General features: G+C 64.3%; 1 protein-coding gene across 4 annotated transcripts in view; it reads left to right on the top strand.

The window, feature by feature from the left end:
* Nucleotides 1-741: 741 nt before the first annotated feature.
* The window catches only part of GFPT1 (glutamine--fructose-6-phosphate transaminase 1), a 55,856-nt gene continuing 30,172 nt past the window's right edge, over nucleotides 742-26,425 (top strand). For all 4 annotated transcript variants that reach the window (XR_010308992.1, XM_064175600.1, XM_064175599.1 and 1 more), the window contains exons 1-9: nucleotides 742-810; nucleotides 9,858-9,965; nucleotides 11,902-12,009; nucleotides 13,593-13,718; nucleotides 15,431-15,489; nucleotides 16,752-16,886; nucleotides 17,908-17,969; nucleotides 19,702-19,781; nucleotides 23,248-23,353. Coding sequence is in view for 3 of the 4 variants with exons in the window: in XM_064175600.1 (XP_064031670.1) it covers nucleotides 804-810; nucleotides 9,858-9,965; nucleotides 11,902-12,009; nucleotides 13,593-13,718; nucleotides 15,431-15,489; nucleotides 16,752-16,886; nucleotides 17,908-17,969; nucleotides 19,702-19,781; nucleotides 23,248-23,353 (791 nt within the window). In the remaining variant the exon portion in view is untranslated. The remainder of the gene's footprint in view (nucleotides 811-9,857; nucleotides 9,966-11,901; nucleotides 12,010-13,592; nucleotides 13,719-15,430; nucleotides 15,490-16,751; nucleotides 16,887-17,907; nucleotides 17,970-19,701; nucleotides 19,782-23,247; nucleotides 23,354-26,425) is intronic.

Consider the following 26,425-nt stretch of genomic DNA (forward strand, 5'->3'; position numbering starts at 1 on the left):
GTGTGCCCTGCTGAGGGGCATGGAGCTGGGTTCAGGGCAGATGTGTGCCCTGCTGCGGGCACAGGGCTGGGTTCAGGGCGGATGTATGCCCTGCTGCGGGCACAGGGATGGGTTCAGGGCAGATGTGTGCCCTGCTGCGGGCACAGGGATGGGTTCAGGGCAGATGTGTGCCCTGCTGCGGGCACAGGGATGGGTTCAGGGCGGATGTATGCCCTGCTGCGGGCACAGGGATGGGTTCAGGGCAGATGTGTGCCCTGCTGCGGGCACAGGGATGGGTTCAGGGCAGATGTGTGCCCTGCTGCGGGCACAGGGATGGGTTCAGGGCAGATGTGTGCCCTGTCCCGGCCGGGCCAAGCTCCAGCCGCCGGTCCCGGGGCCTCTGCAAGCGCCGAGCGGCTCCGCTTGTGCTGCCCCCGGGCGCTGTCGAGGCCTCCCCCGCGGGGCTGTGCCGCAGGCGCCCTTCGTGGGCCGCCCCCGGAGCCCGACCCCCGCCCGGCGGAGCCGAGCCCTGTCCCGGGGCTGCCACCCGAGCTGCTGCGGGCACAGCCGAGCTGCGGCCCGGAGCCTTCCGCCCCCACCCGTGCCGGCGGCTCGGTGGCTGCCCCGGGCGGGGTCGCGGCCGGTGCCTCCCTCCCGGCAGCAGCTGCGGCTGCCACGTCCCGGGGCCGGGGCCGGGCGGGGCGGGGCGGCGGCGGCGGCCAGTGGCGGTGCGGGCGGAGCGGCTGCGCGCTGGGCGCGGCGGCGGCGGCGGGGGGCGGCACAGCCCCGGCGGCAGGGCCAGTGGAGCCGCGGACGGGGACACCATGTGCGGTAAGAGCGGCGCCGGGAGGGGGCTCGGCCGCTGCCGGCCCTGCCCGGCTCCTCTTCGCCCCCGGGGCCGCAGCGCCAGGCCGGTCGGTGCCGCGGCGGAGCGGCTCGGGCACGGCCCCGCAGGCTGAACCGGGGCCCGGCCGCTGCCTGCCGAGCGGCTCGCAGGGGCCCGGGGCCGTTATCCGCGGATGTCACCGGCGTGTCCGCGCCCCGCGTTCGCTGCTCGGGGGGCGAATCCTCCCGGAGTTGTGCGCCGGTGGGGCCGGGGCGAAGGGGCCGGGGCCGGGGCGAAGGGGCCGGGGCTGTCCCCGCCGTGCGGCAGCCCGGGGGGGTGTGTGCCGGTGGGGTCGGTTCGGGGGCGGATGGTGCTGGGCACAGCGACAGCCCCGGGCTGCCGGTGAGGACCTGGGGATGGGGGGGCTGAGGTCGAGGGGGGACGGAGCCGCAGCCGCGGTTGGGTGCTCCGGGCAGGGCAGCGGCGGGGCCGGCAGCGCAGATCGGCTGTTGGGAGCCGCCGCTGCCCCGAGCAGCTGAGCGGTGCCGGTGCCGCGCTCGGGAGGCATCCCGGACCCTGCGCCGGCTGCTCGGACCCTGCCTCGGCTCTCCCCCGTGCAGGCAGCGAGGTGAATTGGTTTGACATGGCTTAGGAGCGCCCCTGGGGCACCAGCGCAGCCCGGGCTGACCGTACCCCCAGTGCCCAGCCCGGGCTGACCGTACCCCCAGTGCCCAGCCCGGGCTGACCGGACCCCCAGTGCCCAGCCCGGGCTGACCGGACCCCCAGTGCCCAGCCCGGTCTGACCGGACCCCCAGTGCCCAGCCCAGCCTGACCGGACCCCCAGTGCCCAGCCCAGCCTGACCGGACCCCCAGTGCCCAGACCGGACCCCCAGTGCCCAGCCCGGGCTGACCGGACCCCCAGTGCCCAGCCCGGTCTGACCGGACCCCCAGTGCCCAGCCCGGTCTGACCGGACCCCCAGTGCCCAGCCCGGCCCGGTCTGACCGGACCCCCAGTGCCCAGCCCAGCCTGACCGGACCCCTAGTGCCCAGCCCGGGCTGACCGGACCCCCAGTGCCCAGCCCAGCCTGACCGGACCCCTAGTGCCCAGCCCAGCCCAGCCTGACCGGACCCCTAGTGCCCAGCCCAGCCTGACCGGACCCCCAGTGCCCAGCCCAGCCCAGCCTGACCGGACCCCCAGTGCCCAGCCCAGCCTGACCGGACCCCCAGTGCCCAGCCCCATCTGACCGGACCCCCAGTGCCCAGCTCGGTCTGACCGTACCCCTAGTGCCCAGCCCAGCCCAGCCTGACCGGACCCCCAGTGCCCAGCCCAGCCTGACCGGACCCCCAGTGCCCAGCCCAGCGTGACCGTACCCCCAGTGCCCAGCTCGGTCTGACCGGACCCCCAGTGCCCAGCCCAGCCCGGTCTGACCGTACCCCCAGTGCCCAGCGCAGCCTGGTCTGACCGGACCCCCAGTGCCCAGCCCAGCCTGACCGTACCCCCAGTGCCCAGCCCAGCCCGGTCTGACCGTACCCCCAGTGCCCAGCCCAGCCCGGTCTGACCGTACCCCCAGTGCCCAGCGCAGCCTGGTCTGACCGGACCCCCAGTGCCCAGCCCAGCCTGACCGTACCCCCAGTGCCCAGCCCGGTCTGACCAGACCCCCAGTGCCCAGCCCAGCCCGGTCTGACCGTACCCCCAGTGCCCAGCCCAGCCTGACCGTACCCCTAGTGCCCAGCCTGGTCTGACCGGACCCCCAGTGCCCAGCCCAGCCTGACCGTATCGCTAGTGCCCAGCCCAGCCTGACCGTACCCCTAGTGCCCAGCCCAGCCTGACCGGACCCCCAGTGCCCAGCCCAGCCTGACCGTACCCCTAATGCCCTGCCCGGCTCGGTCCCCGCTTGGGTGCTCTGCCCTCCTGTGTGCCTCGCTTGGCGCCGTTGCCGTCCCTCACCTTTCGGACCCAGGGATGTGTCTGCTCCCTTCTCTCTCTCCGCACCGCATCAGCTTCCTGCTCTCACCTGGAAATTCAGCCAGCAGGGATCTGTTGCCTCCTTCTTTGTCTTTCCACCTTCCCTTCTTTCCGCTGAGCCGCTCGGGTGCAGCCCGCACACGGGGCTGGGCAGGTTGCACTCTGGTGTCTGTGAGGGCTGAAGGAGCACTGCAGCCAGGTGGGGTTGGGCTCTGCTGCCAGGCAGCCAGCAACAGAACAAGGGGGCACAGTCTCAAGTTGTGCCAGGGCAGGTCTAGGCTGGGTGTGAGGAGGAAGTTGTTGTCAGAGAGAGTGATTGGCACTGGAATGGGCTGCCCAGGGAGGTGGTGGAGTGGCCGTGGCTGGAGGTGTTCAAGCAAAGCCTGGATGAGGCACTTAGTGCCATGGTCTGGTTGACTGGATAGGGCTGGGGGCTAGGTTGGGCTGGATGAGCTTGGAGCTCTCTTCCAACCTGGTTGATTCTATGAGTCTATGAACCAGCATCACCCCCAGCCTGCCGAGGCAGAAAGTCAGCCCTCAGCTTGCACCCAGCACTGCTAATGTGTGTTAGGAGTACGAAGTGGAGCCAGGAATAGAAGGAATAATTATGATTATAAATAGCTTGCTGCAAGGGGAGGGATGGGTTGGGTGCCTTGCCTGAGGTCCTGCCTTTGAGCTGGACAATGAGAACCTTCAACCCCATGCAGAGATACAGGCTGGGGTCAGAGTGGCTGAGAGCAGCCAGACAGAGAGGGATCTGGGGGTGCTGATTGATACCCACCTGAACATGAGCCAGCAGTGTGCCCAGGTGGCCAAGAGAGCCAGTGGCATCCTGGCCTGCATCAGCAATGGTGTGGCCAGCAGGAGCAGGGAGGTCATTCTGCCCCTGTACTCTGCACTGGTTAGACCTCACCTTGAGTGCTGTGTTCAGTTCTGGGCCCCCAGTTTAGGAGGGACATTGAGATGCTTGAGCGTGTCCAGAGAAGGGCAACGAGGCTGGGGAGAGGCCTTGAGCACAGCCCTACGAGGAGAGGCTGAGGGAGCTGGGATTGGTTAGCCTGGAGAAGAGGAGGCTCAGGGCAGACCTCATTGCTGTCTGCAACTACCTGAGGGGAGGTTGTGGCCAGGAGGAGGTTGCTCTCTTCTCTCAGGTGGCCAGCAGCAGAAGGAGAGGACACAGCCTCAGGCTGTGCCAGGGGAGATTTAGGCTGGAGGTGAGGAGAAAGTTCTTCCCTGAGAGAGTCATTGGCCACTGGAATGGGCTGCCCGGGGAGGTGGTGGAGTCGCCGTCCCTGGAGCTGTTCAAGGCAGGACTGGACGTGGCACTTGGTGCCATGGTCTGGCCTTGAGCTCTGTGCTAAAGGGTTGGACTTGATGAGCTGTGAGGTCTCTTCCAGCCTTGGTGATGCTGTGACACTGTGACACTGTGGTACTGTGAGAGGAGCCCTGCAGGGGTTGATGTGTTTGGTTTGGGCAGAGCTCTGCAGGGCTGTTGGAGCATCCTGTGAGGCACTCGGAAAGGCACCGCAGGGTTCTGCTCTGGCAGCCAGAGGTGCACCCTGTGGGGAGCAGCCAGGGGAGCAGTGGTGGCAATGAAGGAGCTGCTGTAAGCTCCTGACTGAAGACAGAGAAGGTTTTTGCAGGGGCCAGGAGCAGAGCTGAGTCCCAAGGTGCAGCCACACAGCTCCTGTGGCTTGCGGTGGGCAGGAGCGGAGCAATGGCACAGCCCAGCCTGGCCCAGGGTGAGCAGAGGGTGGAGGGGATGGGGCCCTGGGCTCTGACTCTGCTGCCACTTTGGGCTTCCTCCACAGAGCAGCAGCAGCAGCGTCCAGCAGAGGAGCAAACCAAGGCACTGCCCTCAGCCCCCTGAGTGCTACAAGTGGGCAGAGCTGGCTGGGAGCTGCTCCGGGCACTCTAGCAAGGCTCAGCTGACTCAGAGTGCATCAGGTCGGGAAGGACCCTCAAAGGTCACCTGGTCCAACGCCCCTGCAGTGGGCAGGGACACCTCCAGCTAGGGCAGGTTGCTCAGGCTCCCATGAAGTGAGACTTGGTTTCTCCTGCCAGGCTCTGAGCAGCTGCTTGGCGGTGGTGGAGGTGGAGGTGCAGACCTGGTTCGTTGTAGCAGCCCTCAGGGAAGGTTTCTGTGCTGGGGCCAAGCGAGGGGAGGTGCAGCACTGCCTGGCCAGGCTGCCTGGGGAGTCCCTGCCTGTGTTCAGGTCTCCTCCCAGCTCATCCCAGTGGAAAGGTGGGGATGGAGCAGCTCAGAGCCGAGGTGGCAGTGCTGCCCTTGGCATCCCTGTGCTCCATGGGGCTGTTCCAAGGCTGGAATTCCCAAGGCAGTGCTTCCAAGGTGCCTGATCTGCAGGCTTCCCTGTGTGCCACCCTATGAAGTCCTCTCCTCAGCAGTGATGGTGCCAAGCTGGGGAGTGGCTGACACCCATCAGCCTGTGCTGGCATCCCACGAGAGCTGGGCACAGGTGAACCTCAGGAGGCTCACTGAGGACAAGGGCAGAGTCCTGCATCTGTGGAGGGACAGCAGCAGGCACCAGCACAGACCAGGGCTGGTCCTGGTGGTCCTCCTGGGGAGCAGCTCCGTGGAGAAAGGCCTCAGAGTGCTGGTGGGCAGCAAGTCCTGCGTGGGCAGCAATGTGCCCTTGTGGGCAAGAGAGCCAGGGGCAGCCTGAGGGGCATCAGGGAGGGCAGGGAGGTTCTGCCCTTCTGCTCTGCCCTGCTGAGACCACACCTGGGGTATTGTACCCAGTTTGGGCTCCCCAGTTCAGGAGAGAGAGAGACCTGCTGGAGAGAGTCAGGGCAGGCTGAGAGGATGCTGAGGGGCCTGGAACAGTTCTGGTGTGGAAGAAGGCTGAGAGCCCTGGGGGTGCCCAGTCTGGAGAGGAGGAGGCTGAGAGGGATCTCATCAATGCCTGTCAATATCCGAGGTGAAGATGCCAGGCTCTGTTTTGGGGGTGCCCAGTGACAGGACAGGGGGCAGTGGGCACAAACTGGCCCCCAGGAGGTTCCACCTCAACACCAGGAGAAGGTTGTTTGGTGTGAGGGTGCTGGAGCAGGCTGCCCAGAGAGGTTGGGAAGTCTCCTTCTGTGGAGACTTCCAAGACCCTCCTGGATGTGTTCTGGGTGCCCCTGACCTGGGGCATGGCAGCTGGACTCAATGAGAGCTCCCTTCTGCTCCTGGGTGCCTTGCCCTGGGTGCCCCTGCTCTGGCAGAGGGTTGGACTCAATGAGAGCTCCCTTCTGCTCCTGGGTGCCTTGCCCTGGGTGCTCCTGCTCTGGCAGAGGGTTGGACTCAATGAGAGCTCCCTTCTGTTCCTGGGTGTCCTGCCCTGGGTGCCCTGCTCTGGCAGAGGGTTGGACTCAATGGGAGCTCCCTTCTGTTCCTGGGTGTCCTGCCCTGGGTGCCCTGCTCTGGCAGAGGGTTGGACTCAATGGGAGCTCCCTTCTGCTCCTGGGTGTCCTGCTCTGGGTGCCCCTGCTCTGGGTGTCCTGCCCTGGGTGCCCTGCTCTGGCAGAGGGTTGGACTCAATGGGAGCTCCCTTCTGCTCCTGGGTGTCCTGCCCTGGGTGCCCTGCTCTGGCAGAGGGTTGGACTCAATGAGAGCTCCCTTCTGCTCCTGGTGTCCTGCTTTGGGTGCCCCTGCTCTGGGGCAGGGCAGTTGGACTCAATGAGAGCTCCCTTCTGTTCCTGGGTGCCCTGCCCTGGGTGCCCCTGACCTGGGAAGGGGACTTGGACTCAGTGGGAGGTCCCTTCTGTTCCTGGGTGCTCCTGTTCTGGGGCAGGGCAGTTGGACTCAAGAGAGGTCCCTTCTGTTCCTGGGTGCCCCTGCTCTGGGTGCCCCTGCCCTGGGTGCCCTGCTCTGGGGCAGGGCAGTTGGACTCAGTGAGAGTTCATTTCTGTTCCTGGGTGCCCCTGCTCTGGCAGAGGGTTGGACTCAATGAAAGCTCCCTTCTGTTCCTGGGTGCCCCTGCCCTGGGTGCCCTGCTCTGGGCATCCCTGCTCTGGGGCAGGGCAGTTGGACTCAATGAGAGCTCCCTTCTGTTCCTGGGTGCCCTGCCCTGGGTGCCCCTGCCCTGGGTGCCCTGCTCTGGGGCAGGGCAGTTGGACTCAATGAGAGTTCTTTTTTGCTCCTGGGTGCCCTGCTCTGGCAGAGGGTTGGACTTAAGAGAGCTCCCTTCTGTTCCTGGGTGTCCTGCCCTGGGTGCCCCTGCTCTGGCAGAGGGTTGGTCTGGATGATCTCTGGAGGTGCCTCCCAACCCCTCCTGTTCTGTGCCTCTCTCACCTGCTGTGCTCAGAGCATCTGCCAGGGCAGCCCAAGCAGGCTCTGGGTCCTGCTCCCTGGTGGCTCCAGCAGCAGGGGCAGGCTGTGGCTGTGCTGGGGCTTGGTTCTCCCAGTCTGGCTGTGCCCTGCAGGGACCAGCTCTGACCTGGGTGTGCTTTGGCATGAATGCCCCAGAGCACTTCAATGGCATCTAGGAAGTAGTTTGGCAAACAGGTTTGTCAGGGAGGCCAGGCTGAAGGGACTGCTCAGGGACCCTGTCCTGTGCCTCAGCTGCTCCTGCAAACCCTTTTTGTCCTTGGGACTCAGCTCTGCTGCTGGCTGGGAGTGAAACCAGGCTGAAGACAGCCTCAGGTTGCCAGCTGCAGGGTGGCTGATGCCTGAGTGGGGCAGGGTCAGAGCTGTCCCTGCAGATAGGGCTTGGTGCCATCTGCAGCACCAAGCAGCACATGATGGGAGCCTACTCCAGCAGCAGGATCTGGGGCTTGGTGCAGTGCCAGGGGTGGTGTCCTGTGTGGGAAGGTGCCTTCAACACCATCCAGTGCCAACTTCCTGCTCAAGGCATCATCCAGACTGGCACTGAACACTTCCAGGGAGGTTGTGGAGCACAGAAGCACCCAATGTGATCTTTGATCACATTGGGTGCTTCTGTGCTCCACAACCTCCCTGGGCAACCTGTGCCAGGGTCTCACCACCCTCAACCTCTGCCAGGCTCTCCCCACCCTCCCTCTCACCAATCTTTCCCTCTCCCCTCTCCCAGCTCAAAGCCATTGTCCCTCAGCCTGGCACTGCCACCCTATGCCCAAAGTCCCTCCCCAGCTCTCCTGCAGCCCCTTCAGGCACTGGAAGCTGCTCTGAGCTCTCCCTGGAGCCTTCTCTTCTCCAGCCTGAACAGCCTCAACTCTGCCAGCCTGTGCCCACAGGGTGCTGGAGCAGGCTGCCCAGAGAGGTTGTGGAGCCTCCTTCTGTGGAGACTTTCAAGACCCTCCTGGATGTGTTCTGGGTGCCCTGCCCTGGGTGCCCCTGACCTGGCAGAGGGTTGGACTCAATGAAAACTCCCTTCTGTTCCTGGGTGCCCCTGCTCTGGGTGCCCTGTTCTGGGCATTCCTGCTCTGGGGCAGGGCAGTTGGACTCAATGAGAGCTGCTTTCTGCTCCTGGGTGCCCTGCCCTGGGTGCCCCTGACCTGGGAAGGGGACTTGGACTCAGTGAGAGCTCCCTTCTGTTCTTGGGTGCCCCTGTCCTGGGTGCCCCTGCTCTGGGTCAGGGCAGTTGGACTCAAGAGAGGTCTCTTCTGTTCCTGGGTGCCCCTGCTCTGGGTGCCCCTACCCTGGGACAGGGCAGTTGGACTCAATGAGAGTTCATTTCTGTTCCTGGGTGCCCTGCCCTGGGTGTCCCTGCTCTGGCAGAGGGTTGGACTCAATGAGAGCTCCCTTCTGTTCCTGGTGCCCTGCCCTGGGTGCCCTGCTCTGGAGCAGGGCAGTTGGACTCAATGAGAGCTCCTTTCTGTTCTTGGGTGCCCTGCCCTGGGTGCCCCTGACCTGGGAAGGGGACTTGGACTCAGTGAGAGGTCCCTTCTGTTCCTGGGTGCCCCTGCCCTGGGGCAGGGCAGTTGGACTCAAGAGAGGTCCCTTCTGTTCCTGGGTGCCCCTGCCCTGGGGCAGGGCAGTTGGACTCAATGAGAGCTGCTTTCTGCTCCTGGGTGCCCTGCTCTGGCAGAGGGTTGGACTCAATGAGAGGTCCCTTCTGTTCCTGGGTGTCCCTGCCCTGTGTGCCCCTCCTCTGGGGCAGGGGAGCTGGACTCAAGAGAGGTCCCTTCTGTCCCTGGGTGCCCTGCTCTGAGGCAGGGTGGGTTGGACTCAATGAGAGGTCCCTTCTGTCCCTGGGTGCCCTGCTCTGGCAGAGGGTTGGACTCAGTGAGAGGTCCCTTCTGTCCCTGGGTGCCCTGCTCTGGGGCAGGGGAGCTGGACTCAAGAGAGGTCCCTTCTGTTCCTGGGTGCCCTGCTCTGGCAGAGGGTTGGACTCAGTGAGAGGTCCCTTCTGTCCCTGGGTGCCCTGCTCTGAGGCAGGGTGGGTTGGACTCAATGAGAGGTCCCTTCTGTCCCTGGGTGCCCTGCTCTGGCAGAGGGTTGGACTCAGTGAGAGGTCCCTTCTGTCCCTGGGTGCCCTGCTCTGAGGCAGGGTGGGTTGGACTGGGTGATCTCCAGAGGTCCCTCCCCACCCCTGCCATTCTGTGTAGCTCCAGCTCATGAGTCAGTTCCTTCTCCCATCACACCCAGGCCTGTCCTCTTTGGTTGCCCTCTGCGTGGTGAGGAGGAGGAGGAGGCTGCTGGCTCCTGGTGCTTGTTTCTGCTCTCAGGTGTCAGTGATGTCTCCTTCCCTGGTGGGCTGAGGACAAGCTGGGAGCTCAGAGCTGCCTCCTTGCCAGGGGTTTTCACAGATGGGTTGGGTCAGAAGGGAGCTTAAAGGTCACCCAGTGCCAACCCCCCCCTGCCACGGGCAGGGACACCTCCCACCAGCACAGGGTGCTCAAGGCCTCATCCAGCCTGGCACTGAACACCTCCAGGGAGGCCATGGAGCACAGAAGCACCCAGTGTGATCTCTGATGACATTCCATGCTCCACAGCCTCCCTGGACAGCCTGTGCCAGTCTCTCCCCACCCTCCTTTCTTCCTCCTCCACCCTGACCTTGAACACCTCCCTCCAGGAAGGTGTTTCTTGCTCTCAGACCTGTTGCAGTGCCCACACTCAGCTGTGGTTTTCTTACAGGGTTCTTTTTTCCCCCTCCTCTCCTGCAGGCATCTTTGCCTACCTGAACTACCATGTGCCCAGGACCCGGCGGGAGATCCTGGAGACCCTCATCAAGGGGCTGCAGCGCCTGGAGTACAGAGGCTATGACTCTGCAGGTAGCTCTCTGGGCCAGCAGGGCCCTGGGCTTTGGTTTCTGTTAGCTCCTGGATGCTCAGTTTGTGATGGTTCCTGCTGCTGAGCCCCAGGCTGGCTGTGCCCACGGTGATGGGGGCAGGATGTTGGCTTAGCCTTCAGTGCCCCCAGCTGCCTGCGCCCCCTCCTGGTGCCCTTAGCTTTAAGAACACCTAAAGGTGACTTTGGCACTGCCTGCCACAGCAGGCTCCTGGCACAGCTGGCAGCTCCTGCCTGGGACAGAGTCACTCTGGTGTGGGTCAAGAACTATCTGGAGGGCTGGGCCCAGAGAGTGGTGGTGAATGGTGCCACATGCAGCTGGCAGCTGACTCCTGCCCAGGGACCCTGCACCCCACTGGCAGTTCCTGTGGTGGCATTCCCCAAGTGAGCTGCAGGCAGGGAAGGTCTCTGCCAGTCCTTCATCCCTGCAGTGCTTCCAGGCAGCTCTGAGGGTACATTATGGAACAGGTCACCTTGAGTGCCAGCACACAGCACCTGCAGCAAGGCCAAGGGCTCAGGCCCAGCCAGCATGGGCTTAGGAGGGGCAGGTCCTGCCTGAGCAACCTGAGCTCCTTTTAGGGTCAGGCTCCTGCCAGGTGCCTGTGGGCAGGCTGTGGATGGAGTCTGCCTGGACTGCAGCAAAGCCTTTGGCACCTCTGCCACAGCAGGCTCCTGGCACAGCTGGCAGCTCCTGGCTGGGACAGAGTCACTCTGGTGTGGGTCAGGAACTGTCTGGATGGCAGAGCCCAGAGAGTGGTGGTGAATGGTGCCACATGCAGCTGGCAGCTGGCACTGGTGGTGTGCCCCAGAGATCAGTGCTGGGCACAGTCCTGGTCAGTGTCTTTATTGATGATCTGGAGCAGGGGATTGAGTCCAGCAGCAGTGAGTTTGCAGCTGGCACCAAGCTAGGAGCAGCTGTGGAGCTGCTGGAGGGTAGCAGAGCCCTGCAGAGGGACCTGGGCAGGCTGCATGGGTGGGCAGAGGCCAAGGGGATGAGACTGAACAAGGCCAAGGGCAGGTTCTGCACTTTGGCCACAACAACCCCAAGCAACTCCAGGCTGGGGCCAGAGTGGCTGAGAGCAGCCAGGAGGAAAGGGACCTGGGGGTACTGATAGAGAGTAGCTGAAGCTGAGCCAGCAGTGCCCAGGTGGGCAGCAGAGCCAATGGCATCCTGGGCTGGCTCAGGAGCAGTGTGGGCAGCAGGACAAGGGAGGTTCTTGTGCCCCTGTGCTCAGCACTGCTCAGGCCACCCCTGCAGTGCTGTGTCCAGTTCTGGGCTCCTCCATTGCAGAGAGATGCTGAGGTGCTGGAAGGTGCCCAGAGCAGGGCAGCAAGGCTGGGGAGGGGCCTGGAGCACAGCCCTGTGAGGAGAGGCTGAGGGAGCTGGGGGGGTGCAGCCTGCAGCAGAGGAGGCTCAGGGCAGAGCTGATTGCTGCCTGCAGCTGCCTGCAGGGAGGCTGTAGCCAGGTGGGGTTGGGCTCTGCTGCCAGGCAGGCAGGGACAGAAGAAGGGGACACAGCCTCAAGTTGTGCCAGGGCAGGTTGAGTCTGTCTGTGAGGAGGAAGTTGTTGTCAGAGAGAGTGATTGGCACTGGAATGGGCTGCCCAGGGAGGTGGTGCAGTGCCCATGGCTGGGGGTGTTGCAGCCAAGCCTGGCTGGGGCACTGAGTGCCATGGTCTGGTTGGTTGGGCAGGGCTGGGGGCTAGGTTGGACTGGATGCTCTTGGAGCTCTCTGCCAGCCTGCTTGGCTCTGTGGCTCTGTGTCTCCTGAGGGGCTTCTTGCCTGCATTTGGAGGGCCAGCTGCGTGCAGCAGGGGCACTGTTGTACACACCAGTGGGTGGCCTTGGTTTGGCTCCAGCGCTGGAATGTCCTGGGCTGCTCCTCACACTTCCTTCCTCATCCCTGGGGGGGTTGCTCAGGAGTGGGAGTGGATGGTGGCAACGACAAGGACTGGGAAGCCAACGCCTGCAAGATCCACCTGATCAAACAGAAGGGCAAGGTGAAGGCTCTGGACGAGGAGGTCCACAGTAAGCATCGTCCCTTTGTTCCTGCCCTGCTCTCCTCCCTCGGAGCATCCTCACAGCTTCACACAAAGCATCTCCCAAGCTCATCCAGTGCCCAACCCCCTGCCATGGGCACCTCCCAGCAGAGCAGGGGGCACCTCCCAGCAGAGCAGGTTGCTCAGCTTGAACCTTGAAGATCACTGTGGAGGAGGCATCCATGCCCTGGGCAGCCTGTGCCAGAGGCTGCCACTGCTCCTTGTCCTGTTCTTTAGATTGAGGGTGGGGAGAGACTGGCAGAGGTTGAGGGTGGTGAGACCTTGGCACAGGTTGCCCAGGGAGGTTGTGGAGCACAGAAGCACCCAATGTGATCTTTGATCACATTGGGTGCTTCTGTGCTCCACAACCTCCCTGGAGGTGTTCAGTGCCAGCCTGGATGAGGCCCTGAGCACCCTGTGCTGGTGGGAGTTGTCCCTGCCCATGCCAGGAGGTTGGCACTGGCTGAGCTTTGAGCTTCTGTGAAGCCCTGGATAAAACTGAGCCTGGATCCCCTCTTTGGGATGCTTTGTGGCTTTTTGGGGGGGGGGGCGTTGGGAGAGGAGTGAGGAGTGCAGGGAGGGCTCTGAGTGCCCTGAGAGCCTCCTTTGTGCTTGGGTGGCTCAGGATCTGCACCCCCCACCCCTAGGCGTGGCTTCTGCCCCTGCTCGTCCTCCCCCTCTCTTCTGCCCCTGCTCGTCCTCCCCCCTCTCTTCTGCCCCTGCTCATCCTCCCCCTCCCTTCTGCCCCTGCTCGTCCTCCCCCTCCCTTCTGCCCCTGCTCTTCCTCCCCCTCCCTTCTGCCCCTGCTCGTCCTCCCCCTCCCTTCTGCCCCTGCTCGTCCTCCCCCTCCCTTCTGCCCCTGCTCTTCCTCCCCCCCCCTTCTGCCCCTGCTCGTCCTCCCCCTCCCTTCTGCCCCTGCTCTTCCTCCCCCTCCCTTCTGCCCCTGCTCGTCCTCCTCCTCCCTTCTGCCCCTGCTCTTCCTCCCCCTCCCTTCTGCCCCTGCTCGTCCTCCCCCTCCCTTCTGCCCCTGCTCGTCCTCCCCCTCCCTTCTGCCCCTGCTCGTCCTCCCCCTCCCTTCTGCCCCTGCTCGTCCTCCCCCTCCCTTCTGCCCCTGCTCGTCCTCCCCCTCCCTTCTGCCCCTGCTCGTCCTCCCCCTCCCTTCTGCCCCTGCTCTTCCTCCCCCTCCCTTCTGCCCCTGCTCTTCCTCCCCCTCCCTTCTGCCCCTGCTCTTCCTCCCCCTCCCTTCTGCCCCTGCTCGTCCTCGCCCTCCCTTCTGCCCCTGCTCGTCCTCGCACCCTCCCCCTTCTGCCCCTGCCCTTCCTCCCTCCCCCTTCTGCCCCTGCCCTTCCTCCCTCCCCCTTCTGCCCCTGCCCTTCCTCCCTCCCCCTTCTGCCCCTGCCCTTCCTCCCTCCCCCTTCTGCCCCTGCCCTTCCTCGCCCCCCTTCTGCCCCTGCTCTTTCTTCTCCTCCCTTCTGCCCCTGCCCTTCCTCCCCCTCCCTTCTGCCCCTGCTTCCCCCCGGCCCCTGCCCCTCTGCTCCTTGGTGCTAAGACCTTCTCCTGCCTGTGCTGCAGAGCAACAGGACATGGACCTGGACATCGAGTTCGACGTGCACCTGGGCATCGCCCACACCCGCTGGGCCACGCACGGCGAGCCCAGCCCTGTCAACAGCCACCCGCAGCGCTCCGACAAGGACAACGGTGAGTGCCCCCCGGCGGTGCCTGCCGCTGCCGCTGCCCTCTGCCCCGCGGGGAGCGCTGCCTGCGGCCGGGGGAGGGCGTTGCATCAGCCCCCGGCGCTGGCACTGTGAAGGTGGCCGTGGGGAGCTCCCCGAGGATGGGGATTAGTGGGCAGGGGTAGGCAGAGGCTGGCATGGGCTGCTCAGAGTCTGGGCTGCTCTGTGGAGGCCAATCTGGCCCAGGGCTGGGGGCTCTTCCCCTTTGTGTTTCTGCCTTGTCCCAGTCAGCAGTGCAGGGGAGGGGGCTGCTGGGGGCTGCTGCTGGGGGCTGCTGGGGGCTGCTGCTGCTGGGGGCTGCTGCTGGGGGCTGCTGCTGCTGCTGCTGCTGGGGGCTACTGCTGGGGGCTGCTGCTGGGGGCTGCTGCTGGGGGCTGCTGCTGGGGGCTGCTGCTGGGGGCTGCTGCTGCTGGGGGCTGCTGCTGGGGGCTGCTGCTGGGGGCTGCTGCTGGGGGCTGCTGCTGGGGGCTGCTGGGGCTGCTGCTGCTGCTGGGGGCTGCTGCTGCTGCTGCTGGGGCTGCTGCTGCTGCTGGGGGCTGCTGCTGCTGCTGCTGCTGGGGGCTGCTGCTGCTGCTGCTGCTGGGGGCTGCTGCTGCTGCTGCTGCTGGGGCTGCTGCTGCTGCTGGGGGCTGCTGCTGCTGCTGCTGCTGGGGCTGCTGCTGCTGCTGGGGGCTGAGTGCTGCAGCTGGGCAGGGTTGGATTCAGGTGCCCTGGGTGCAGTGCTTTGGGTGCAGCACTGCTGGGCACTGCTGCTGTGGGCACTTGTGGGTGCTGCTGCTGGGCACTGCCTGCTGGGCGCTGCTGTGGGTGTTGCTGGGTGCACTGCAGTGTCTGCTGGTGTGCTCTGCCTTGCACTGCTGCTGCTGCCTTGCACTGCTGCTGCTGCCGAGTGTTGCTGGGTGCTGCTGCTGCTGGGCATGCTGCAGTGCCTACTGCTGTGCACTGCCTTGCTGGGTGCTGCTGTGGGTGTTGCTGGTCGCGCTGCAGTGCCTGCTGGTGTGCACTGCCTTGCGCTGCTGCTGCTGGGTGCTGCTGTGGGTGCTGTTGGGCACGCTGCAGTGCCTGCTGGTGTGCACTGCCTTGCACTGCTGCTGCTGGGTGCTGCTGTGGGTGCTGCTGGGTGTGCTGCAGTGCCTGCTGGTGTGCACTGCCTTGCGCTGCTGCTGCTGGGTGCTGCTGTGGGTGCTGCTGGGCACGCTGCAGTGCCTGCTGGTGTGCACTGCCTTGCTCTGCTGCTGCTGGGTGCTGCTGGGCACGCTGCAGTGCCTGCTGGTGTGCACTGCCTTGCTCTGCTGCTGCTGGGTGCTGCTGGGCACGCTGCAGTGCCTGCTGGTGTGTGCTACTGCTGCTGTTGCATGCTGCAGCTGGGCAGGGTTGGGTGCAGGCGCCCTGGGTGCAGCACTGCTGAGCTGGCAGGAGCCGTGTGGGGGTTTAACTGGGCTGGGAGCTGGGCACTGCTTCGGGGCCTCCAGGCTTTGCAGGGTCTGCCAGCCCTGGGCCCCCCCAGGTGCTTGTGATCTGCTGCTGCTGCCAGCCCTGCCAGGGCGAGGCCATCAGACAGGAGGAGGAACTCTTCCCTGTGCCCTGTGGGGTTGGGCTCGGCGCAGGGCACAGCTGGGCTCTGCTGGCTGTGGGCACTCGTTGGCAGGGCTGAGCAGGGCTCTCCTCTGTCCCCAGAGTTCATTGTCATCCACAATGGCATCATCACCAACTACAAAGACCTGCGGAAGTTCCTGGTGAGTCCCTGCCCTGCGGCTGTTGCTGTCCCCTGTCCCCCTGCCCTGCCTCCCTCCCTCCCTGCTCACTCCCCACTCCTGCTCTTGTGTCTCCCTTCTGCTCACCCTCCCCACCTCCTGTTCCCACTCCCTGTCCCCTCACATTGCCCCACTCAGGGTTTCACTCACTCTCACACACTCACAGTCCCCCACTCACACTCCAGCTCTCCTGCTCTGTGGACATTCTCACCCTGGTCCCTTCCTGCCTCACACTCCTCTTCCTTCTCCCTCTCCTCCTCCCTCTCCCATTAATGCCCTCCTATTCTCACAGCCTTTTCTCTCAGCCCCACTCTCCACACGTTCCCCTCACCCCTCTGCTCCTGCCCCCACTCACAGCCCTGTTCCCTCACTCAGACTCTTGCACTGATTCCCCCATAGCCTACTCACACTCCTCACTCTCGTTCTGGTGCCCAGTGTGGGCAAAGGGAGGGCAGGGGGCTGGTGCCCAGTGTGGGCAAAGGGAGGGCAGGGGGCTGGTGTCCAGTGCAAGCTGAGGGAGGGGCCAGGGTGCTGAGGGAGGGCAGGGGGCTGGGTACTCTGCGTGCACTGAAGGAGGGCAGGGTGCTGGGAGAGGGCAGGGGGCTGGTGCCCATTGCAAGCTGAGGGAGGGGGCAGGGTGCTGAAGGAGGGCAGGGGGCTGGTGCCCATTGCAAGCTGAGAGTGAGGGCAAGGTGCTGAGGGTGAGGGCAAGGGACTGAAGTAGGGCAGGGGGCTGGTGCCCAGTGTAAGTTGAGGGAGAGGGCAGGGTGCTGAGGGAGGGCAGGGGGCAGGGTGCTCAGTGTGGGCTCAGGGTGAAGGCAAGGTGCTGAGAGTGAGGGCAGAGGGCTGGTGCCCAGTGTGGGCTGAGGGAGGGCAGGGGGCAGGGTACTCAGCATGGGCCAAAGGAGGGCAGGGGGCTGGTGCCCATTGCAAACTGAGGGTGAGGGCAAGGGCCTGAGGGTGAGGGCAGGGGGCTGGTGCCCATTGCAAGCTGAGGGTGAGGGCAAGGTGCTGAGGGTGAGGGCAGGGTGCTGAGAGAGGGCAGGGAGCAGGGTGCTCAGTGTGGGCTGAGGGTGAGGGCAAGGTGCTGAGGGTGAGGGCAGGGCACTGGTGCCCACTGCAAGCTGAGGGTGAGGGCAGGGTGCTGAGGGAGGGCAGGGGACTGGTGCCCATTGCAAGCTGAGGGTGAGGGCAAGGGGCTGAGGGAGGGCAGGGGGCTGGTGCCCACCTGGCTGTGGCTGCAGGAGAGCAAGGGCTACGACTTCGAGTCGGAGACGGACACGGAGAGCATCGCCAAGCTGGTCAAGTACATGTACGACAACAGGGACAGCGACGACATCAGCTTCACCACCCTGGTGGAGAGAGTCATCCAGCAGCTGGTAAGGGGCTGCTGGGCACAGGGCTAGAGGGGAGGGCAGGTTGAGATGGGAGAGGAGGAAGAAATGAGGGTGGGGAGAGACTGGCACAGGTTGCCCAGGGAGGTTGTGGAGCACAGGAGCACCCAATGTGATCGAAGATCACATTGGGTGCTCCTGTGCTCCACAACCTCCCTGCAGGTGTTCAGTGCCAGTCTGGATGAGGTGTTCAAGTAGAGGCAGACAGGCACCAAACCCAACCCCTGTGGCACCCCGGGTAGCCTGGCACACCTCAAGGAGTGGCTTTGGTTCCACTCCCTTTGCCAGGCACTTGTTGTTTTCCCTGCCCTTAGCCCATGCTCCTGTGCCAGATGCCTCCAGCTGGAGCTGTGGCAGCAGCTGAGGCAGCCAGTCCCTGGTGTGGGTGGGTGATGGGCAGGGGCTGGCAGCTGGGTGGGGCAGTGCCAAGCAGTGGCTACTGTGGAAGAGCTGCTGATGGCCTCCTGTGGGGGCTGGTCTGCACAGCCTCAGCCTCCCGGGCTTGGGCTCAGCCTCACTGGGCAGGAGCTGCAGTGGCAGCAGGCCAGGGACACTGGGGAGCACTGCAGAGCTCTGGGGAGCACTGCAGAGCTCTGGGGGCACTGCAGAGCTCTGGGAGTATTGCACAGCACAGGGGAGCACTGTACAGCTCTGGGAGCACTGCACAGCTGTAGGACCACTGCAGAACACTGGGGGGCACTGCACAGCTGTAGGACCACTGCAGAACACTGGGGGCACTGGGGAGCACTGCACGGCACTGGGACCACTGCAGAGCACTACTGGTGTCTGAGCAGTGTCTGGAAGCTCAGGAGGCTCCTGCAGTGGTTGGGTGTAAGCAGCCCAGGCTCAGGCCACTTCCAGAAGGAGGTGCCAGGAGCTTCTGGTAGCCCTGGAGGCAGCTCTGAACCCTTCTGCTCAGTGTCCCTCGGTGCCCTGCGCTGGCACTGCTGCAGTGGTGGCCCAGGCCTCCAGCAGGGTCCAGCCACTTCTGCTGCTCTCCTTGCAGGAAGGAGCTTTCGCCCTCGTCTTCAAAAGCGTTCACTACCCAGGCCAAGCAGTTGGCACCAGGTGGGTATGGCTGTGGGAAAAGCCACTCTGGCTGCACCCCCTGAGCTGCTTTCCTTGCCCCCCCCAGGCCAGCAGGCAGTGGAGCAGAGGTTGTTGTCATCTCTCTCTCTGCTGTTGTTGCTTTGCTGTTTGGGGTTTTTTGTCCTCCCCTCTCTCACTTCCCATTTGCCATAACAGAATGGTGTGGACAGGTCTGGGTGGGCACTGTGCCTGGAGCAGCTTTGTCTGCCCGTGAGAGCTCTGGCAGGAGATGGGTTTGGCTTTGCCTTTGTGTTTGCCAGGGAGGCAGCTCAGGGCCCGGGCCCCTGCTTGAATTGCTCTCAGGTTTGCTTCTCCCCTCTGGAAGGGGTCAGCATCCATCAGGCTGCTGTGGCTCTTCCCACCTGAGCCGTTCTGAGTCTGCGACCTCGAAGCTCTTTTCCAGCCTGGTCCATTCTGTGATTCTGTTCGACCTCTCTTGTGGCCTCCTGCGTGTGCAGCACCAGGAGCTGGGCTCGGAGGGGCTCGCTCCGGTGCTGCTCGGCTCGGAGGGGTTTGCTCCGGTGCTGTGCGGCTCCTCCGGTGCTGCTCGGCTCGGCTCGGTTGCTCCGGTGCTGCTCGGCTCGGAGGGGCTCGCTCCGGTGCTGCTCGGCTCGGAGGGGCTCGCTCCGGTGCTGCTTGGCTCGGCTCGGTCGCTCTGGTGCTGCTCGTCTCGCTCCGGTGCTGTGTGGCTCAACTCGGCTCGCTCCGGTGCTGCGCGGCTTGCTCCGGTGCTGCGCGACTCGCTCCGGTGCTGCGTGGCTCGCTCCGGTGCTGTGTGGCTTGGCTCGGCTCGCTCTGGTGCTGTGTGGCTTGGCTCGCTCCGGTGCTGTGTGGCTTGGCTCGGCTCGCTCTGGTGCTGCGCGGCTCGCTCCGGTGCTGTGCGGCTCGGCTCGGCTTGCTCCGGTGCTGTGCGGCTCGGCTCGGCTCGCTCCGGTGCTGTGTGGCTTGGCTCGGCTCGCTCTGGTGCTGCGCGGCTCGCTCCGGTGGTGCGCGGCTCGGCTCGCTCCGGTGCTGCGCGGCTCGGCTCGGCTCGCTCCGGTGCTGCGCGGCTCGGCTCGGCTCGCTCCGGTGCTGCGCGGCTCGGCTCGGCTCGCTCCGGTGCTGCGCGGCTCGGCTCGGCTCGCTCCGATGCTGCTCGGCTCGGCTCGCTCCGGTGCTGTGTGGCTTGGCTCGGCTCGCTCTGGTGCTGCGCGGCTCGCTCCGGTGCTGCGCGGCTCGGCTCGGCTCGCTCCGGTGCTGCGCGGCTCGGCTCGGCTCCGGTGCTGCGCGGCTCAGCTCGGCTCGCTCCGGTGCTGCGCGGCTCGGCTCCGGTGCTGCGCGACTCGGCTCGGCTCGCTCCGGTGCTGCGCGGCTCGGCTCGGCTCGCTCCGGTGCTGCGCGGCTTGGCGCTGCTCGCTCCGGCGCTGCGCGGCTCGCTCCGGCGCTGCTCGGCTCGGCTCGCTCGGGTGCGTCTCTGCTCGCTCCAGTGCTGTGCGGCTCGGCTCGGCTCGGCTCGGGTGAGCTCGCTCCGGCTCGGCTCGGCTCAGCCTGTCCCGGCCAGGCGCTGCGGCGGCTCCCTGCAGCTCGGTGTGCGGCTCCCTGCAGCTCGGTGTGCGGCTCCCTGCAGCTCGGTGTGCGGCTCCCTGCAGCTCGGTGTGCGGCTCCCTGCAGCTCGGTGTGCGGCTCCCTGCAGCTCGGTGTGCGGCTCCCTGCAGCTTGGTGTCTCTTGCAGGAGGGGCAGTCCCCTGCTGATCGGAGTGCGCAGCGAGCACAAGCTCTCCACCGACCACATCCCCATCCTCTACCGCACAGGTGAGTGCAGCTCCCTCCCGTCCCCGCCGGGACAGCTCCTGCTGCCCTCGCAGCGCCACGCAGCACCTCCCCGTGGACTCTGGAATGCCACTTCTGAGCCTGCATCTCAGAACTAGGAGATGATCCTTGAGGTCCCTTCCAACCTGAGCCATTCTGTGGCTCCCACTAAGCCATGCTTAAAGAGATCTGGGGGGGCTAAGGAAGGTTTTAACCATGAGCTGTGCCACCCTCTGCCTCCTGACAGGGGACAGAGGCTGCTCGGCTGCTGACACCAAGCTGGGAGGCTCGGCTGGGACAGCTGCAGGCTGTGCTGCCACCCAGAGAGCCCTGGGCAGGCAGAGCTGGGCACAGAGAAACCAGATGAGGCTCAGCAATGCCAAGTGCAGAGTCCTGCACCTGGAGAGGGAAAATAAACTGCCCCAGTACAGGCTGGGAGGTGACTGCTGGAGAGCAGCCCCAAGGAGAGGGACCTGAGAGTGCTGGGGGAGAGCATCCATAGGCAGCAATGTGCCCTGGGGGCCAAGAGGCCAATGGGGTCCTGGGGGGCATTGAGCAGAGTGTGTCCAGCAGAGCCAGGGAGGTTCTCCTGCCCCTCTGCTCTGCCTGCTGAGAGCTCATCTTGAGCACTGCCTTCACTCTGGGGCTCCCCAGTTGAAGAGGGACAGGAACTGCTGGAGAGAGTCCAAGGGAGGGCTGTGAGGATGATGAGGGAAGTGGAGCAGTGCCTGGTGAGGAGAGGCTGAGGGCCCTGGGGCTGAGAGTCTGCAGAGGAGAAGACTGAGAGGGGATTGAATCAATGTCTGTAACTCTCTGAGGGCTGGGGGTCAGGAGGGGGGGACAGGCTCTGCTCACTGCTCCCTGGCACAGGACAAGCAGCAGTGGATGGAAGCTGCAGCACAGGAGGTTGCAGCTCAGCACAAAGGCAACTTCTTGGCTGGAAGGGTCCCAGAGCCTGGCACAGGCTGCCCAGAGAGGTTGTGGAGTCTCCTTGTGTGGAGCCTTTGCAGGCCTGTCTGGATGTGTTCTGTGTGCCCTGAGCTAGCTTGGATGGTCCTGCTCTGGCAGGGGCTTGGACTGGATGAGCTCTTTGGGTCCCTTCCAGCCCCTGACATGCTGGGGGCTGTGGCCCTGTTGGTTTCTAGCTTCACAGTCCCAGCTCTGATGCCCTCAGTGCTTGCCTCTTGGTGCAGCAAGAGAGTAGCTCAGGGAGAGTAGCCCTAAGGGGACAGAGTCAGAGGAGCTGTTTCAGAGCTCGTTTGTGGCATGTTGGCATCCATGGACTTGTGTCTTTGACAACCACAGTGCCCTTGCACCACAGCCTGCAGCTTTCCACCCTCACAAAGCTCTGCCCTCCTGCCCCAGCACAGTGTTCAGGCAGCTGAGGGCCTTCCCCTCAGCCTGGCAGTCTGAGTGTGCTCTGCTCATCATCCTCCCTCCTGTGTTTCAGCACTGGAGACACAAACTCACGGCCTGGGGAGAGGAAAGTGGCTGAGAATTATCCCCATGGCTTGTCAGAGGAGGCTGAACCCAGTTGCTGGGCACTGGATGAGTTCTCAGGGCACTGCAGAGCAGGGCTTGGCTCTTGCAGCTCTTCTCACTGCTGCTGGGGCTGCTGAGGGTGGCTCACTGCAGGCTAACAGGAACAGAGAGCAGGTGGGGAGCAGCTGAGGGACCTGGGGGTGTTGAGGCTGGAGGAGAGGAACTGGAAAAGGATCAGGGAAAGGCACCAAGGCTGAGGAAGAATCTGGAGAGGAGAGCTGGGAAGGAGCAGCTGAGGGAGCTGGGGGTGGTGTGTTTGGAGGAGGCAGAGAGGAGACCTCATTGCTCTCTGCAGCTCCCTGAGAGGAGGCTGGAGCCAGGTGGGGGTTGGGCTCTGCTGCCAAGGAAGAAGTGACAGGACAAGAGGCTCCAGGGAAGCTTCAGGTTGGCCATGAGGAGGAACAATTTCTTCCTGCAAGGGTTGGCAGAGCCTGGCCCAGGCTGCCCAGGGCAGTGGTGGAGTCCCCATCCCTGGAGGGGTTGAACACACAGAGCTGTGGTGCCTGGGGCCATGCTGTAGCCCCAGTTTAAGGCTGGATGGCCTCAAAGGGCTCTTCCACCCACAACCACCTCCCCTGAGGACCATTCCCAGTAGGCTCTTGGCTGGTGGGTGGGCAGTTAGCAGGGAGCCTTCAGCTGTGTCCCTTGGCTCTGCTTTGGCTGGCACTGCTTAGCTCCAGCTTTGGTTTGTGGGGTTTGGGCTTTTCCCAGTGCCACTTCCAGCTGCAGACTTTGTGGCTCATTCTCTGGCTGGAACATCCATGAGAATGGAGGAAGGGAGAGGAGGGAAAAAGCATCCAGACAAATCCTGCACTGCCTTAGGGAGGGCCTCAGCTGTGCATGGTCTCTTCAGTGTGTGCAGTGCAGTGAAAACCAGTGGGATACACTGGAATTCCTTCTGGATCAGGGATAACCAACCCTGCACCCCCAGCCCCTCTCAGGTGTGCTGATGGTGCTCAGTGGATGCAGGTTGTGCTGGGAGCTTCCTGCTGTGCTGCTCCAGGATGGAAGGAGGCAGGAAATGACCTCTAAAAATACCCCAAACAGCCCAAGCCATGGAGGGGACTCAGGAGGCTGCTGCCAGTGCTGACCCCAGTGCTCCCCAGAATGCCTCCTGGAGCTGAGGTTGTCACAGGGCAGTGTCCTTCCTCCTGGGCACTGGCTGCAGGAGGGCACAGAGCAGCTGGGGGAGGCCAGAGGAGGCCACGAAGGTGCTGCCAGGGCTGCAGCAGCTCTGCTGGGAGCACAGGCTGAGGGAGCTGGGGGGGTGCAGCCTGCAGGGGAGAAGGCTCCAGGGGCAGCTCAGAGCTGCTGCCAGAGCCTGGAGGGAGCCTGCAGGAAGGCTGCAGAGAGACTTCTGCTGAGGAAGCCTGAGCCAGGCCAAGGGCAATGGTTTGGAGCTGAGGCAGAGCAGGCTGAGAGTGGAGCTGAGGCAGAAGCTGCTGACTGTGAGGGTGGTGAGAGCCTGGCACAGGCTGCCCAGGGAGGCTGTGGCTGCCTCCTGCCTGGGGGTGTTGAGGGCCAGGCTGGGTGAGGCCTGGAGCAGCTGAGTGTAGCTGAGAGGTGTCCCTGGGCATGGCAGGGGATGGGGGAGATGAGCTCTGAGCTCCCTTCCAGCCTGAGCCACCCTGGGGTTTGGTGGCAAACAGAACAGATCCACCTGGAGAGCTTTGGCAGGTGTGAAAAGCCTCCTGGTGCAGCCACACAGCCCCCCCTCGGGTGCATCTGCCCTGCTGCTTTGCTCTGAGCACTCCCAGACCTTGCTCAGAAGCACAGAAGAGCCTCGAGGAAGGGCCCCAAGTGCCCCTGTGCTGCCCTCCTCGCTGCTGCTGCTGAATTGCCCATGCCCACTGAGGGTGCTTGGTGCTGGTGCTGTGCCCTGGGGGCTGCCTCTGCCCTCCGGGTGCCCAACCCTGCTGTCTTCTAGGGAAGGACAAGAAGGGAAGCTGCAACCTGTCCCGGGTGGACAGCACCACCTGCCTGTTCCCCGTGGAGGAGAAGGCTGTGGAGTACTACTTTGCCTCGGATGCCAGGTAAGGGAGCTCTGCCTGAGGGCCACAGAGAGGTGCTGCAGAGAGCCTTGAGCAAGGCACCAGAGACTGCTCTGGGTGGGAAGGGACCTCCTGTTTGCTGCTGCAGGTTGCAGCTCCTCCTGCAGCACTTCTGTTTGCTGCTGCAGGTTGCAGCTCCTCCTGCAGCAGGTGGCTTTGCTCTCCGTGGTGCTGCCACAGCTGAGCTGAGGCTGTGCCCATCCTCTGCCTCCTGGTCACAATCTTCTCCTCTGAGCACAAAGGGCTGAGAGCCTCCAGCACCTTCCCCTGCGTCCCCACTCGAGTTCCACCTGGACAGGATCAGTTCAGTCATAGGAGCACAGAAGGGTTGGGCTGGAAGGGACCTCCAAAGGGCTTCCAGTGCAGGCCCCTGCAGTCAGCAGGGACATCCCAGAGCCTTGTCCAGCCTCACCTTCAGCATCTCCAGGGATGGGTCCTCAAGCCCCTGGGCAACCTGCTGCAGTGGTCCAGCAGCCTCCTGCTGCAGAACTTGTTCCTCACCTCCATTCTCAGTCTGCTCTGCTCTCCTCTCAAACCACTGCCCCTGCTCCTGTCCCTGCAGGCCTTTGTGCACAGTCCCTCTGCAGCCTCCTTGCAGCCCTTCAGGCACTGGCAGCAGCCCTGAGGTCTCCCATGAGCCTTCTCCAGCCTGCACACCCTCAGCTCCCTCAGCCTGTCCCACAGCAGAGCTGCTCCAACCCTCTGATGGTTTCCATGGCTCTGCTCTGGACTTGCTCCACCAGGCCCCAGGCTGGGACTTGGAATGGACCTCTGGGGGTCATCCAATGCACCCCCAGACTCCTGCCTTGGTTTTCCCAGTGATCAGCTGTTGTCCCTCCCTGCATCTCACTTTGCCCAGCTGGGTTCTGTGTGGACCAGGTAAGCTCTGTGCAGGTGGCCATGACCTCACCCCCAGGATCCAGCCCCTGAGTGGCCCTGGAGGAGCCAGAGGAGGATTGGATTTGGAGTTTCTGTTCAGGCAGTGCTTGGCTTCTGCAGCTCTTCTTGGCAGAGCACTGCCACAGAAGCACAGAACCCTTCAGGCTGGAGGAGAGCATCTCCCAGAGCTTCTCTCACCCCAGCACTCCTCAGGCTGCTCCACAGCTCCTCAGCCTTTAAATCCCCCTGGGGCTGGGGGCTGCAGCTCTGCCCTGGGCAGCCTGGGCCAGGCTTTGAGAAGCCTTTCAGGGGAGAAAGTTCTTCTAAGAGCCAACCTGAACCTCCCCTGGTGCACTCTGAGGTCCTTTGCTTTTGGCCTGTGGCTCAGTGTGTGGCAGCAGAGCCCAACCCCCACCTGGCTGCAGCCTCCTCTCGGGGGGGGGCTGCAGAGAGCAATGAGGCTGCTGCTGAAGCTCAGCACCACAGCTCCCAGGCTCCTCCGTGTCCCCCCCGGGGCTGGGGGCTGCAGCTCTGCCCTGGGCAGCCTGGGCCAGGCCTGCCCAGGCCCTTCAGAGAGGAATTTCCTTCTCATACCCAAGCTAAGCCTCCCTTGGCACAACCTTGCCTCTTGTTCTGCCACTTGGGAGAAGAGACCAAACCCAACCTGGCTCCAAGCTTCTGCCAGGGAGCAGTGAGGTCTCCTCTCAGCCTCCTCTCCTCCAGCCTCCCCACCCCCAGCTCCCTCACCTGCTCCTCCCCAGTCCTCTCCTCCAGACCCTTGCCCACCTTTGCTGCCCTTCTCTGGCCCTGCTCCAGCCTCTCAGTCTCCTCCTGGCACTCAGGGACCCAAAACTAACCCCAGGATCTGAGGTGTGGCCTGACCAGTGCCCAGCCCAGGGACACAGCAGTGAAGAGCCTTTAGGCCCCCCTGAAGTGCTCTGCTTTCAGAGAGCATTCAGTGCCTTGCCCGAGGTCAGAGCAGGAGGCTGCAGTGCCTCACTCCAGCTGCCCTCTGAGCTGAGCTGGCAGGGTGCAGGCTGAGTCCTGCCCAGGGACCCTGCACCCCACTGGCAGTTCCTGTGGTGGCATTCCCCAAGTGAGCTGCAGGCAGGGAAGGTTTCTGCCAGTCCTGCATCCCTGCAGGGATGCCCTTCTGGGCACAGTCCTGTTCAATGTCTTCATTGTTGGTCTGGAGCAGGGCATTGAGTCCAGCAGCAGTGAGTTTGCAGCTGGCACCAAGCTAGGAGCAGCTGTGGAGCTGTGGGAGGGTAGCAGAGCCCTGCAGAGGGACCTGGCCAGGCTGCATGGGTGGGCAGAGGCCAAGGGGATGAGACTGAACAAGGCCAAGGGCAGGTTCTGCACTTTGGCCACAACAACCCCAAGCAGCTCCAGGCTGGGGCCAGAGTGGCTGAGAGCAGCCAGGCAGAGAGGGCCCTGGGGGTGCTGGCAGAGAGGAGCTGCAGAGGAGGCATCAGTGCCCAGGTGGGCAGCAGAGCCAATGGCATCCTGGGCTGGCTCAGGAGCAGTGTGGGCAGCAGGACAAGGGAGGTTCTTGTGCCCCTGTGCTCAGCACTGCTCAGGCCACCCCTGCAGTGCTGTGTCCAGTTCTGGGCTCCTCCATTGCAGAGAGATGTTGAGGTGCTGGAAGGTGCCCAGAGCAGGGCAGCAAGGCTGGGGAGGGGCCTGGAGCACAGCCCTGTGAGGAGAGGCTGAGGGAGCTGGGGGGGTGCAGCCTGCAGCAGAGGAGGCTCAGGGCAGAGCTCATTGCTGCCTGCAGCTGCCTGCAGGGAGGCTGTAGCCAGGTGGGGTTAGGCTCTGCTGCCAGGCAGCCAGGGACAGAACAAGAGGACAGAGGCTGAAGCTGTGCCAGGGCAGGTCTGGGCTGGGTGTGAGGAGGAAGTTGTTGTCAGAGAGAGTGATTGGCACTGGAATGGGCTGCCCAGGGAGGTGGTGCAGTGCCCATGGCTGGGGGTGTTGCAGCCAAGCCTGGCTGGGGCACTGAGTGCCATGGTCTGGTTGGTTGGGCAGGGCTGGGGGCTAGGATGGGCTGAAGGAGCTTGGAGCTCTCTGCCAGCCTGCTTGGCTCTGTGGCTCTGTGGTCAGCAGGTGGCCAAGCTGGCCCCAGGCCCACAGGTAGGCAGGAGGAGCTGCAGAGTGGGACAGGGCTGAGGACTG

The sequence above is a fragment of the Pogoniulus pusillus genome, chromosome 42 (assembly GCF_015220805.1).
Source record: "Pogoniulus pusillus isolate bPogPus1 chromosome 42, bPogPus1.pri, whole genome shotgun sequence".
Lineage (NCBI taxonomy): Eukaryota > Metazoa > Chordata > Aves > Piciformes > Lybiidae > Pogoniulus > Pogoniulus pusillus.